We start from the raw sequence: 14,014 nt of genomic DNA, 5'->3' as shown, positions 1-14,014 counted from the left end.
TAACAGACCCAGAGTTCAAAACACTGGTGATAAAGATGCTCACAGACTTGACAGATATGTGTAAGTATGGCAAACACATAAGGGAAGAAGTGAAGGCTATGCTAGATGAAATGAAGGAAAATCCACACAAAACCAATGGTAAAGGGAAGGAAACTGGGATTCAGGTCAATGATTTGGAACACAAGGAAGAAAAAAGCACTCAACCAGTACAGAATGAGGAAACAAGAATTGAAAAAAAATGAGGAGAAGCATAGGAACCTCTGGGACAACTTTAAATGTGCCAACATCTGAATCATAGGGTTGCCAGAAGAAGAGGAAGAGCAAGAAATCAAAAGCTTATGTGAGAAAATAATGAAGGAAAATGCTCCAAATTTGGTGGAGGAAATAGACATACAAGTCCAGGAAGCACAGAGAGTCCCAAACAAGCTAGACCCAAAAAGGACCACACCAAGACACATCATAATTAAAATGCCAAAGGTGAAAAATAAAGAGAGAATCTTAAAAGCAACAAGAGAAAAGCGGAGAGTTTCCTACAAAGGCGTGCCTGTAAGACTATAAGCTGATTTCTCAAAAGGAACTTTGCAGGCGAGAAGGGACTGGCAAGAAGTATTCAAGGTGATGAGAAGCAAGGACTTATAACCAAGATTACTCTATCCAGTAAAGCTCTCATTTAGAATGGAAGGGCAGATGAAGTGCTTCCCAGACAAGGTAAAGCTAAAGGAGTTCATCATCCCCAAGCCATTATTATATGAAATGTCAAAGGGACTTACTTAAGAAAAAGATAAAAATTATGAACATTAAAATGACAACAAACTCACAACTATCAAGAATTGATTCTAAAAATAAAAACAAAATCCAACTAAGCAAACCAGAACAGGAACAGAATCATAGGTATGGGGATTATTTGGAGGGTTATCAGCTGGAGGGGGAAGGGGGAGAAATGGGGAAATGGTGCAGGGACTAAGAAGCATAATTGGTTGGTACAAAATAGACAGGGAGAAGTTAAGAATAATAAAGGAAAGGGTGAAGCCAAAGAACTTATATGCACAGCCCATGGACATGAACTAAAGGGGGTTGGATTGCTGGAGGGAAAGGGGGTACTGGGCAGAGGGGAGCAAAGGGGAAAAAATTGGGACTACTGTAACAAAATAATCAATAAAATATACTTAAAAAAAACAAAATAAATTCAGGTCATGCCAATTTACCAGCCAGGTGACCTTGGAGGATGGAGCCAGATGCAACCTTCCCCCAAACTGACTGTGTGACATCCATAGCAGGCTTTGACAAAGCCACAGGATTTCTTTTTGATGATCATACCTCTTGGTGGGGCTACCTCCTCCAGTGTCAGGGTCTGTGGTATATATGGCTTTGGGGATAAAATGTTCTAATTCCTACTCGAACGTAACATCATATCATTAACTTCCTGCAGCTCAGGCATTGGAATTCCTGATGACCCTCTGCAGTTTTAAGGACTCTGTGTGATGTGGAAAAGTCCCATTGAAGCCCACGGTTCTCTTTTGTGGCCAACAGTATTCAAACATTTGTAAAGTTCCCTTCATTTTGTGAATAATTTGTTTACCCCTTGATGGTGAGGTCTTTTAGCGTTGTAATTTATACTTGGTGTTAAATAGGTAACTCCTCTGGGGAGTTTTGTAATTACTGAAAGAGGGAAAAAGTTTCTTACAGCATCATTGTGAATGGTTGTCCCTAACACAAACAGTATTGAGCCCATTCTGTAATTTTTCTTTTTATTAATTCATTTGCATCTTCTTTGTGTCCTGTGCTTGTTTTAAGCACTGAGAAAGCACATATATAATTGTCCCTTCCTTCACAGAGCTCTGGTTCTAAAAGGAGAAATGGTACAATGATTTAAGTGTGCTGGAAAAAGTGTTTAGTGTAACTGAGAAACTGAAAGGGCATTGAATCAGAAACACAGGCACTGCTTCTGCCCTGGAGGAGGTGGCAGCTTTCATTGCTTTAAACTCAGGACTGTAACCGGATAGTGTTGTATAAACTGAAAGAACTATCTGACCCACCTAAACTGTACCTGTCTCCTAGGCTGTGAGGGGCTTGATTCACCAAAACTCTTGCAAAAGACATCTAAATGGAGTTGTCACATCTTCATGGAGAAATTAGGGTGACAGGTGTGGGCATTTAATATCAAAGATGTTACAAAGAATTGAGAAAAGGCCATTTGAAAACAATTAAACAAAGTGGAGCTTGGTGCGAGTGAGTGGGTCCAAGTCAGAAACCTGTTTTATAATTATAATTCTACTAGAGCTGAATGACCTTGAACAAGTTACTTAACTTCTCTGAACCTCGGTTTCATCAGTCTGTAAAATAGGAGATAACACTTCTTGCCTGTTTGACGGGGTTGGTGTGCTGTATCAAGGGTTGGCAAATTATAGCCTGCGGACCAAAGGTGGCTTGCAGCCTGTTTTTAAAATAAAGTTTTGTTGAAAAACAGTCATACCCACCCATTAGAGGTTGTATATGGCTGCTTTCTGAATACAATGGCAGATACAGTAAGTTGCGTCAGAAATCCTATGGCCCACAATGCTAAAGTATTTATCAATGACCCTTTACAGAAAAAAGTTGCCGACCCCTACACTCAGTGGTTGTGAAGTCATGCTGTGCCATTATGAATTCATTATAAAATTGAAATGTAAGTCGTTGATGGAGGCACATGGGAAAGATTTCTCCATTTCACAGGAAATATGAGGAAGGCCATGATCTTAAGTGTCTTCTTTTATGTTTGGTGAAATGCACACCTAACGCAGGTGGCTGGAACTCCTCAGGGGGCAAAGGGCCACAGCTGGCTTACAGGTCCTTGTGGGGGTTGTTTTTGCCATTGGGGAAGATGATGGGACTTGAAGTATTTTTCATTTTATGAAAAAATGAACCGTGTTATGAGCCCATGAGATAGGACTGGGTGGGGCTTCTGAGTCAACCCTGATTTCCAGAGTGCATAGAAATGGGTCAGGCCCTAGTCTAGATGCTGGGAACACAGTCCCTGCCCCCCAGGAACACATTCTGTTTTTCAGACATGTATGCCAAGTCTTCAGCAAGACATCAGAAAGTATACTGAAAACTCCACAGTTTTTATTTGTTCCCTCCTAACATTTTATTGTACATTATTTATTTTTGAATAGGCTATAAATGTATATGATATATAACCCAATATTTTAAAAGGTAGACTGTGAAAAACAAGTGTCCCTTCTATCCTTGAGCACAGCTACCTCGTTTCCAAACTTAGATGCAATGGCTGTTACTGGTCTCATGTACATCCATCCAGTGATAATCTGTGTGGATCTATATGTATATACATTCACGTGTGCATGTGTATTCTTTTCATTTCTTTCTTTAAGGTCCTCTCTAACTTTTTTTTCTTACGATTTCACTTATTTATTTTTAGAGAGAGGGGAAGGGAGGGATAAAGAGGGGGAGAGAAACATCAATGTGTGGTTGCCTCTCGCACGCCCCCAACTGGGGACCAGGTCTGCAACCCAGGCATGTGCCCTGACTGGGTATCGAACCAGCGACCCTGTGGTTCACAGGCCAGTGCTCAATTCACTGAGCCACACCAGCCAGGGCACAACTTTTAATCTTTAAAAATTGCTATAGAGATTTTGAAACCTGTAGAACCTATAGAAAAGCTGAGGGTTTCCATGTAACCTTCACCTGAACTCACCAATGGTTAACCTTTCACGTACAGGGTATTTGCTTTATTTCTCTCTCCTCTCCCCACACCAACACACACACTCACACACACATTATTTTTTTCTCTTCTCAACTTTTAAAAGTGAATAGTAAATATCACTGTACTTCACCCCTTAACACTTGAGCAGACATCTCCTCAGCACACAGACATTTCTCCTATATGCAAAGGTAACCACAATTTCCTTACCACACTCAAGAACTGTATCACCAATACAATAATATTATCTAATATCCAGTTCTTACTAAGATTTTCCCAACTGTCCTCACAATTTCCTTTATAACTTAAAATAAAACCCAGGATCCTCTCAGGGATTCTTCATTACATGTAGTTGTCATGCTTTTTCATTTTTTTTAAGCAATTGCCTGTTTTTGTTTTTTCCTTATCTTCACACATTCTGGGACATTCACTTTTCTTCCCCCTTTTACTTCTTCACCTTTTCTCTTGAGATGGAGTTTCAATACTGTCACTCTCTTCAATCCCTGCAGGTGCCAGCCAGCCTCGAAGGGCAGGATGGATCTTGATGTAGTTAACATGTTTGTGATCGCGGGTGGGACGCTGGCCATCCCAATCCTGGCGTTCGTGGCCTCGTTTCTCCTGTGGCCTTCGGCGCTGATAAAAATCTATTATTGGTAAGTTAACTTTATAATTGAAGTTTTCAAGGGTATCATAATGTCATCTTCTCTGCTTGTCATTTTCTTTGTTGTTCAACATTTTATCATGAAATATCTTAAACATACAGAAAAATTGAAAGACATCCTTTTTTGAATTTTGGGAGTGTTCCTGAAGAATTGGTGATAGTTGCTCACCAGGTAACTCCTTTCAGGTTTCCGATAGCATCTTTGCCCAGGAGGCTACCCTCACTGCCAAAGTCACTGGTTATTTTAAGCAAGGATTGTGCGCATTTATGGGAATTCCTTTGGTAGTTTCTTGGTCCTTGAATTCTGATCCAGAGATGGTCTGACAGGTGCAGTGATGTGCACTGATAAATGGATTAGAAAGGGCAGGACCTGGAGAAGGCATACGGGTGGGACAGAATGGTTTCAGATTATTCTAAAAGTGTTCATTAGTAAAATGGCAGAAAGAAAGAGACATTTGCAAACCTTCTGTCATTTTTGTACCACCTTTGTGATGCTTGCCCAATCTGCGCACCACCTCAACTTTTATATTTTCTTTAGAGTAAGTCACTTTTTGTAGCTTACAATTTATTTTAAGAGTAATATAAATATCATTACCTTAAGTGAAAAAGCTTGTCATACTTGCCATACATAGTAAATTAATATAAGAAAGTAAAAACAAGCAGAATGCCATTAAATAATGTCCTTAAATTCTAGCCTAGATACTGCCGCCTAGCAAAGACTCTGTCTCCATTCTCTTTGGTATGAAGTCTAAGAGGGGTGTGAAAGATGTAGCAGCCCCCAAAAGAGCCTTTCTCCTTGAGGGAATCAGAAGCTTAAGAGCTGAAAAGAGAGGAGCTTTCTTATGATGTGCTTTTGGGACTTTTCATGCCACACTCCACTTCCCAAATAAAATCACCCTTCCCGCCCCCATCATATGCATCCCCTGGTGAAGGAAATACTGTGCCATAGAGAAGTGCACTGAGGTTTCACTGGGACTTCTGGGAGTTAGCACTGGCTCCTGTGCACAGGGAGAAGAATGCAGGGAGGCTGGCGTGTGCCCTTTATCTGCCCTCCTCTCTGGCGCGCTTTTGTTTCATTGGAGTTTGGAATTTTCCACCTGCCAGCCAAGCTCTGATCCTTGAAAAGAAGCTAATTGAGCAGAAGGGAGCTTTTCTTTCACTCTGTCTTGAGAGGTGGTGACCCCTTTAGAGGCTCACCCAGGACCCACCTCTCCACTAACAAAGCTGAGACACCAGCTGTTTAAACGCTGTTGTCCTTGCTGCCTTAGCAGCAGGAGTGCTTTGGGACCTGGCTCCCATGTTGCCTGACATGGAGGGGCCAGAGTTGTGTGCCTCACATGTCCCTGCAGAGGCTCTACGGACCTCCACACACAAGGGCCATTTTTCTTTAAGTCAAATGAAATGAAGAATGCAGTTAGGTGATGTGGCCTGTCCCCGTAACTATGGCTGCATGCAGATGTGTGATTACATAGCAGCAAATTCCATGCACCAATGCCGAAAGCAGCCTCCGTGCTACACAGTCCCCGGCCCTTTCAGAGTCAGAGCCGCCCCTCTGTGGGGTGGCCACAGCACCTCCAGATGGGGCGCTCTTGAGTCATGTCGAAGCGTTTGGTGCCTCCTGCAGAAGCAGAGTCCGCGTCCCTGTGGAAACCGGTTGGCTGTGCTCTGGGTCACTTGCAATTTGTGCACTTACACTTCAGTTAAAAGTTTCTCATATATTCTTAGTAGGAATGCAAAATGGTGTAGCCGTTTTGGAAAAGTCTTGCGGTTCCTCAAAAAGTTTAAAAGAGAAAAGCTACTAAATGATCTAGCAATTCCCCTCCTAGGTCTTTACCCAAGAGAACTGAAAACATATGTGTGTGCCCATACAAAAACTTGTACATGAATTTTCATAGTGGCATTATGTACAGTAGCCAAAAAGTAGAAACAACTGATGTATGGTTAAATAAATATGGCATATTCATATAATGGAATGTCATTTCGTCTTAAAAAGGAATAAAGTACTGATGTTGTCTATAATATGGATAACTTGAAAACATTATGCTAAGTGACATAAGCCAGACACAAAATGACAAATACTCTGTGATTCTATTTATATGAGATACCTAGACTGGCCAAACTCAGAAACAGAAAGTAGGATAGAGATTACCAGGGGCTAAGGGACAGGAAGGGATGTGGAGTTTTTGTTTAATGGATACAGAATTTCTACATGGGATGATGAAAAGTTCTGTAAATGGATAGTTGTGATGGTTGATGTACAATATTGTGAATGTACTTAATGCCACTGAATTGTACCCTTAAATGATTAAAATGGTAAATTTTATGTTATCTATTTTTTACCACAGTAACAAAAAAGAAGTGTATAAGTACTTTTCTTCAGGGGTTGCTGTAAACTGGAGAAGGCAACACTTGTATAATAAAGGGTCTGGACCCTGGGAGCCTTTGGGCGGGCTTCAGTGATGTCTGTCCTGAAACAGGAACAGTTTGGCTTTTGTGCCAAGACTATTCAGCTGTAGCAGATCTTGTTCCTGAGACATTTGTTTGTCCCAATTTAATTCTTCTCTTTGTTTCTGTTCTGTACACTTGCAGTTATTTCTAATCTCCGCCTTTGTGATGTTTATGATTTAGAGGTAACTTATTCTTTGTTATCCTTAAACCAAAGAAGTTGGGTTTGTTTGTTTTCCATCGGGGACATTGGTCTTTCATAATTTTTTTAAAAGTATATTTTATTATTTTGTTACAGTTGTCCCAATTTCTTGCCCCTTTGCTCCCCTCTTCCCAGTACCCCTCTTCCCTCCAGAAATCCCACCCCCCTTAGTTCATGTCCATGGGTCGTGCATATAAGTTCTTTGACTTCACCCTTTCCTATATTATTAACTTCCCCCTGTCTATTTTGTACCAAACGATTATGCTTCTTAGACCTCCCCCATTTCCTCATTTCTCCCACTTCCTCCTCAGCTGATAACCCTGCAAGTGATCCCCACACCTATGATTCTGTTCCTGTTCTGGTTGTTTGCCTAGTTTCTTTTTGTTTTTATTTTTTAGATTCAGTTGTTGATAGTTGTGAGTTTGTTGTCATTTTAATGTTTATAGTGTTGATCTTTTACTTAAATAAGTCCCTTTAACATTTCATATAATAATGGCATGGTGATGATGAACTCCTTTAGCTTTACCTTGACTGGGAAGCACTTCATCTGCCCTTCCATTCTAAATGAAAGCTTTGCTGGAGAGTGGTCTTGGTTATAGGTACTTGCTTTTCATCACATTGAATACTTCTTGCCAGTCCCCTCTTGCCTGCAAAGTTTCTTTTGAGAAATCAGCTTATAATCTCAAGGCACCCCTTTGTAGGTAACTCTTTGCTCTTCTCTTGCTGCTTTTATGATTTTCTATCTTTAACCTTTGGCATTTTAATTATGATGTCTTGATGTGACCTCTTTGGGTCTAGCTTGTTTGGGACTCTGTGTGCTTCCTGGACTTGTATGTCTATTTCCTCCACCAAATTTGGGAAGTTTTCCTTCATTATTTTCTCACATAAGCTTTTGATTTCTTGCTTTTCCTCTTATCCTTCTGGCACCCCTATGATTTGGATGTGGCACATTTAAAGTTGTCCCAGAGGTTCCTAAGGCTCTCCTCATTTTTTTCAATTCTTGTTTCCTCATTCTGTACTGGTTGACTGTTTTTATCTTTCTTATATTCCAAATTATTGATTTGAACCCCAGTTTCCTTCCCTTCACCATTGGTTTTGTGTCGATTTTCCTTTGTTTTATTTAGCATAGCCTTCACTTCTTCCGTTATGTGTTTGCCATACTTATGCATATCTGTCAAGTCCGTGAGCATCTTTATCACCAGTGTTTTGAACTCTGGGTCTGTTAGGTTGGCTCTCTCCTCATCACTTAGTCCTACCACTGGAACCTTGATCTGTTCCCTCTTCTGAGCCATACTTCTCTGTTTCCTCATCTTGACAGGCTCCTGAGTTTGTCTCTGTGTCTTAGGTAGAGCTGTTGCACCTGTTATGTTGTAGGGGGCGGAGCCTTAGGTATTTGTCGGTACAGGGCGACCCATTTCACCATGTTGTGGCCTGTGTGTATGGGAGGGGTCTGAGAGGGAACAATGTTGCTTACTCAGCACTTGCCCCTTTCCCAGGTACTTCTGCCACTTCTTTATGGGCCTGGCACCTCTCTAGCTGTTGCCCTGGCTGTCGTTCCCAGAGTGGGTGGGTCTGCAAATGTTCTAGGATCATGGGGGCCTTTTAAACAAGCAGACTCTGCTGAGAAACCAGCAGTTTCTCCCTCCTCCCAACCCTCACTGGTTTTCACAGTCAGAACCAATGAGGCTTTATTGTCCCTGGCACTGGAACCATGAACTGTGTGGTCTGGTCTGGTGCTGGGAGTGCTCCCCAGGTGTCCTTCTCACCTTTTTAAAATGTTTGCACTTTTTGCTGCCCTGCCACTGTTGCCACTGCCGCCACTGCTGCCGCCACCACACCATATCCTTTCCGCCCCGGTTCTGCCCCTTCTACCTCTCTGGATGAGTATTTCTTTATATCTTTGTTTGTTGGACTTACATGCAGCTCGATTTTCTGGAACTTCTGGTTGTCTCTAGTTTTGAGGTAGTTGTATTCCTTCTTAGTTATGGAGGGAGATGCAGCGTGTCTGTCTAGGTCTCCATAGGGCCGGAAGTCCAGTCACTCATAATTTTTTACCTGACCTTGTAGCTTAAGGAGTCTTCTTTCCATTCTTTCATTGAGAGCATCATTTGAAATTATTGAAAATATTGGTTCTTCAGCCCCTGTTTCCAAAGCCTAGGTAAAGTTTTCCAGTGAATATACCAGTTAAATGAAATACATGGATTAGTACCTAAGAGCTCCACCTGGTAATGAAGAAGACCTCAATTCCTGAGGCTCACTGTCAGGCTGCCTTTCCAGCCCCATCTCCCTTCACTCTGGGGCCAAGTCATGCTTGGTTATCCGCATGCCCTTGCCTCTGCTGTGCATTGAATACCCTTCTGCTTTGTCTCCAACTGTTAGGTGTTGAGTATCCAGATGCTTTTGTAACCTCACCTTTCCTATAAGGTCCTCCCAGTTCTTTGACCTCATACTGCTCTTTGTGTTATATTTGTAGAGAATTGAAGATTACAAAAATGTAATACAGGGAAAATATGAATTATCTGTAACCCCCCAAATCATTTCCTTCAATGCTTCTTTTGTTCTCACCACTCTTTGCCCACCTCATCTGTGTATATAGTATTTCCTCACTTATTGTGGGTATTACATTCTAGACGCCCCCTCTCCCCCGCGATAGGTGAAAATCCATGAAGTAGGAACCTTACATTTATTTTAGTATTTATATGTATTTTAAGGCTTTATAAACCCTTCCCACACATTTATAAACCATTCCCTGTCCCTTATTAACCTTTCCCACTCCCTTATTAACCTTTTTCGCACTTTTATAAACACTACTTATGTTCTTAAACATATTCTACACTCTTAAACCTACATAACTTTAACAACATATGTATACAGTACTGCAAAATCCCATGATATAGCGAAAAATCCACGATAAATAATTAAATAAAATATTTTTAAAAATCTCACGATACAGTGAGGCTGCGATAACTGAACTGCGATATAGAGAGGGACTACTGTAGTTTAACTTTCTTATCAGAATTGAAATCAATAGTATAAAAAAAATTGGGTCCTATGTTTTCATTTGATATCAGGTCATAAACATTTTCTTGTTATTAAATATTCTTTGAAGACCCCATTTAAAAAACATTTCCTCCCTGGCTGCTGTGGCTCAGTGGATTGAGCGTTGGCCTGTGAACCAAGTGTCTCTGGTTCAATTCCCAGTCAGGGCACATGACTAGGTTGCATGTCAGGTCCCCAGTTGGGGGCACGAGTGAGAGGCAACCACACACTGATGTTTCTCTCCCTCTCTTTCTCCTTTCCCCTCTCTCTAAAAATAAATAAATAAATAAACAAACAAATTAATTAATTAATTAAAAATACATATCCTCACTTGAGGATATGTTTTTTTAAAGTATATTTTATTGATTATGTTCTTACAGTAGTCCCAGTTTTTTTCCCTTTGCTCCCCTCTTCCCAGTACCCTCCTTCCTTCCAGCAATTCTATCCCCTTAGTTCATGTCCATGGGTCATGCATATAAGTTCTTTAGCTTCACCCTTTCCTATATTATTATTAACTTCCCTCTGTCTATTTTGTACCAAACGATTATGCTTCTTAATCCCTGCACCATTTCCCCATTTCTCCCCCTTCCCCCTCCCAGCTGATAACCCTCCAAATGATCCCCATACCTATGATTCTGTTCCTGTTCTGGTTTGCTTAGTTGGATTTTGTTTTTATTTTTAGAATCAATTCTTGATAGTTGTGAGTTTGTTGTCATTTTAATGTTCATAATTTTTATCTTTTTCTTAAGTAAGTCCCTTTGACATTTCATATAATAATGGCTTGGGGATGATGAACTCCTTTAGCTTTACCTTGTCTGGGAAGCACTTCATCTGCCCTTCCATTCTAAATGAGAGCTTTACTGGATAGAGTAATCTTGGTTATAAGTCCTTGCTTTTCATCACCTTGAATACTTCTTGCCAGTCCCTTCTCACCTGCAAAGTTCCTTTTGAGAAATTAGCTTATAGTCTTACAGGCACGCCTTTGTAGGTAACTCTCTGCTTTTCTCTTGCTGCTTTTAAGATTCTCTCTTTATCTTTAACCCTTGGCATTTTAATTATAATATGTCTTGGTGTGGTCCTTTTTGGGTCTAACTTGTTTGGGACTCTCTGTGCTTCCTGGACTTGTATGTCTATTTCCTCCACCAAATTTGGAGCGTTTTCCTTCATTATTTTCTCACATAAGCTTTCGATTTCTTGCTCTTCCTCTTCTCCTTCTGGCACTCCTGTGGTTTGGATGTTGGCACGTTTAAAGTTGTCCCAGAGGTTCCTAGGCCTCTCCTCATTTTTTTCAATTCTTGTTTCCTCATTCTGTACTGGTTGACTGTTTTTATCTTCCTTATGTTCCAAATTATGGATTTGAACCCTGGTTCTCTTCCCTTCACCATTGGTTTTGTGTGAATTTATCTTTGTTTCATTTAGCAAAACCTCCACTTCTTCCTTTATGCGTTTGCCGTGCTTAAGCATATCTGTCAAACCTGTGAGCATCTTTATCACCAGTGTTTTGAACTCTGGGTCTGTTAGGTTGGCTATCTCCTCGTCGCTTAGTTCTCCCACTGGAACCTTGATCTGTTCCCTCTTTTGGGCCATATTTCTCTGTCTCCTCATCTTGACAGGCTCCTGTGTTTGTTTGCCTCTTTGTCTTAGGTAGAGCTGTCACACCTGTTACATTGTAAGGGGCAAAGCCTTAGGTATTTGGCTGTACAGGGAGACCCATTTCACCACGTTGTGGTGCTGTCTGTAGGGGAGGGATCTGAGAGGGAACAATGCTGCTTGCTCAGCACTCGCCCCTTTTCCAGGCACTTCTCCCACTTTGTATGGTACTGGCGCCCCTCTAGCTCTTGCCATGGCTGTCGTTCCCAGAGTGGGTGGGTCTGCGGACATTCTAGGACCATGAGGCCCTTTAAACAAGTGGACTCTGCTGAGAGACTGGCACTTTTCTCTGCCCCAACACCCATTGGTTTGCACAATCAAAAGCAATGAGACTTGATTTTCTCTGGGGCTGGGACCATGAGCTGCGCAGTCTGGTCTGGTGCTGGGAGTGCTCCCCAGGTGTCCCTCCTGACTTTTAAAAATGTGTGACTATGCTTTCTGCTGGCCTGCCACTGCTGCCGCTGCTGCCGCTGCTGCCACTGCTGCTGCTACCGCACCACATCCTCTCCACCCTGGCTCTGCCCCTCCTACCTTTCTGGATGAGTATTTCTTTATATTTTTGCTTATTGGACTTTCATGCAGCTTGATTTTCTGTAACTTCTGGTTGTCTCTACTTCTGGTAGTCGTATTCCCTCTTAGTTGTGGAGGGAGACACAGCGTGTCTGTCTAGGTCTCTATCTTGGCTGGAAGTCAAGGGTAGGTTTTTCTTTTAATTGATTTTAGAGAAGGGGAGAGAGAGAGAGAAGGAGGGGAGAGAGAGAGAGAAGGCGGGAGAGAGAGAGAGAGAGCGGGAAAGGGAAAGAAAGAGATACATCAATGTGAGAGAAACATTGACCTGTTGCCTCCCATTCACACCCTGACCAGGGATCAAACCTGCAACCTTTTGGTGTATGGGACGATGCTCCAACCAACTGAGCCACCAGCTAAGGCTGAAGACCTCATTCTTAACAGCAAAATATTACATTTTAATTTATATAATAAATTCTTTATTTATGGACATCAAGGTTAATGCAAATTTTTTCCCTAATTTAAATGACACTGTTAAACATCTTTAGAAATATTTTTTCAAGATTTCTCTTTATTTTTTTTGGAACAGATTGTTCCTGGAAATATAATTACTGGGTCAAAAGGCATGAGGTTTTTAAAGACCCCTGATGCTTAATTCCAGACTGCTTTCTAGAAAGGTTGAATATTATAATTGTTATTTTTAAGACATTTTTCTAATTTAGAAGTCCATTAAAAATGTATTTCTTTAATTGGTAATGAAGTTGAACATGTTTTCTGTGTTAGTCATTAATTCTCTTCTCCTCTGAGTAATCTTTTTGTTTATCTTGCTCAGTGTTTAATTGGGGGTCTTAGCATGGTTCTTATAATTTTGTAAGCTTTTTATGTATTAAGGATATCAATTTGTGGCTGTCATAGTTGTAGCAAATTTTCCCCTTGAATTTTGGCAAGTGACTTACAAGGGTAGAATCTTTTTTATATAATACTAATAACTATCATTTATTGAATTCTTATCATGTCCTGAGTACTGAAAACTTTGTATATGGATTATCTTATTTAATCTTTACCATATCCTCAGTAGAATGCAACATTTTCCCTATTATGATCTGACATATGAGTGAATGAACAAATTTGTATTAGGTGCACAATTTAGAATTTTGAAATAAGCTTGCTTTGTCATAGGAAGAGCTTTAAGCTAGTCAGTTTCATTATATTTTTAATGTTTCGAATAGGCAACACTTTCATTGCGAAAGTGATAAAAGTCTTCTTCCCACCTCTGTTTGCCTCCCCATCTACTTCTCACTGTATTTCCCACCTCCATTTCAGACACTCATCTTAGTAGTGTCTTGTATATGCTCCCATGCTTTTTTTATGCAAATCCGTATAAATATGAATTTGTGTTCTTATCTCCCCTCCCTTTGTTTTGGTTTAAGGGTTAAAACCAGTCAATTTAGGCCATTTGCTTTTGCAAGACTTGGCTACCTCTTTGGTGCAAAGTATACCACAGACTCAATCTCTGATTGAATTAATTGTGTTTCATCTTGGAGAAATTCTTCATGCAGAGAGTTCAATTTGCTTAGAAGGTAATTTCGTATTGAAATCAATTTCAGGCCAGACTCCAGCACTGCCAAATCTTATATAACCAACAGAAGCTGAGCTTTCAACTAGCTTCAATATGTTTTAGTGAATAAAAGCAGAGGAACAATGCAGATAGTTCTTTAAAAAAGCAAGTTCTCACTCTCAAAGTCTCTAGAAAAAATACACATATTTTCTGGGGAGAGATAGAATTATGACCTTTACTGAGCTTATCCGCTGT

General features: G+C 40.7%; 1 protein-coding gene across 6 annotated transcripts in view; it reads left to right on the top strand.

The window, feature by feature from the left end:
- Positions 1 to 14,014, top strand: part of LOC150004791 (monoacylglycerol lipase ABHD6) — a 72,153-nt gene that overhangs the window by 16,868 nt on the left and 41,271 nt on the right. For all 6 annotated transcript variants that reach the window (XM_090283932.1, XM_090283927.1, XM_090283922.1 and 3 more), the window contains one exon: positions 4,207 to 4,350. In XM_090283932.1, the coding sequence (XP_090140058.1) occupies positions 4,232 to 4,350 (119 nt within the window). In that variant the 5' untranslated portion in view covers positions 4,207 to 4,231. The remainder of the gene's footprint in view (positions 1 to 4,206; positions 4,351 to 14,014) is intronic.

Source organism: Furipterus horrens, unplaced genomic scaffold, assembly GCF_987537825.1.
Source record: "Furipterus horrens unplaced genomic scaffold, mFurHor1.1.pri manual_scaffold_7, whole genome shotgun sequence".
Classification (NCBI taxonomy): Eukaryota; Metazoa; Chordata; class Mammalia; order Chiroptera; family Furipteridae; genus Furipterus; species Furipterus horrens.
Note: the sequence above shows the minus strand (reverse complement) of the source record. Positions and strands in the feature narration are given on the sequence as shown.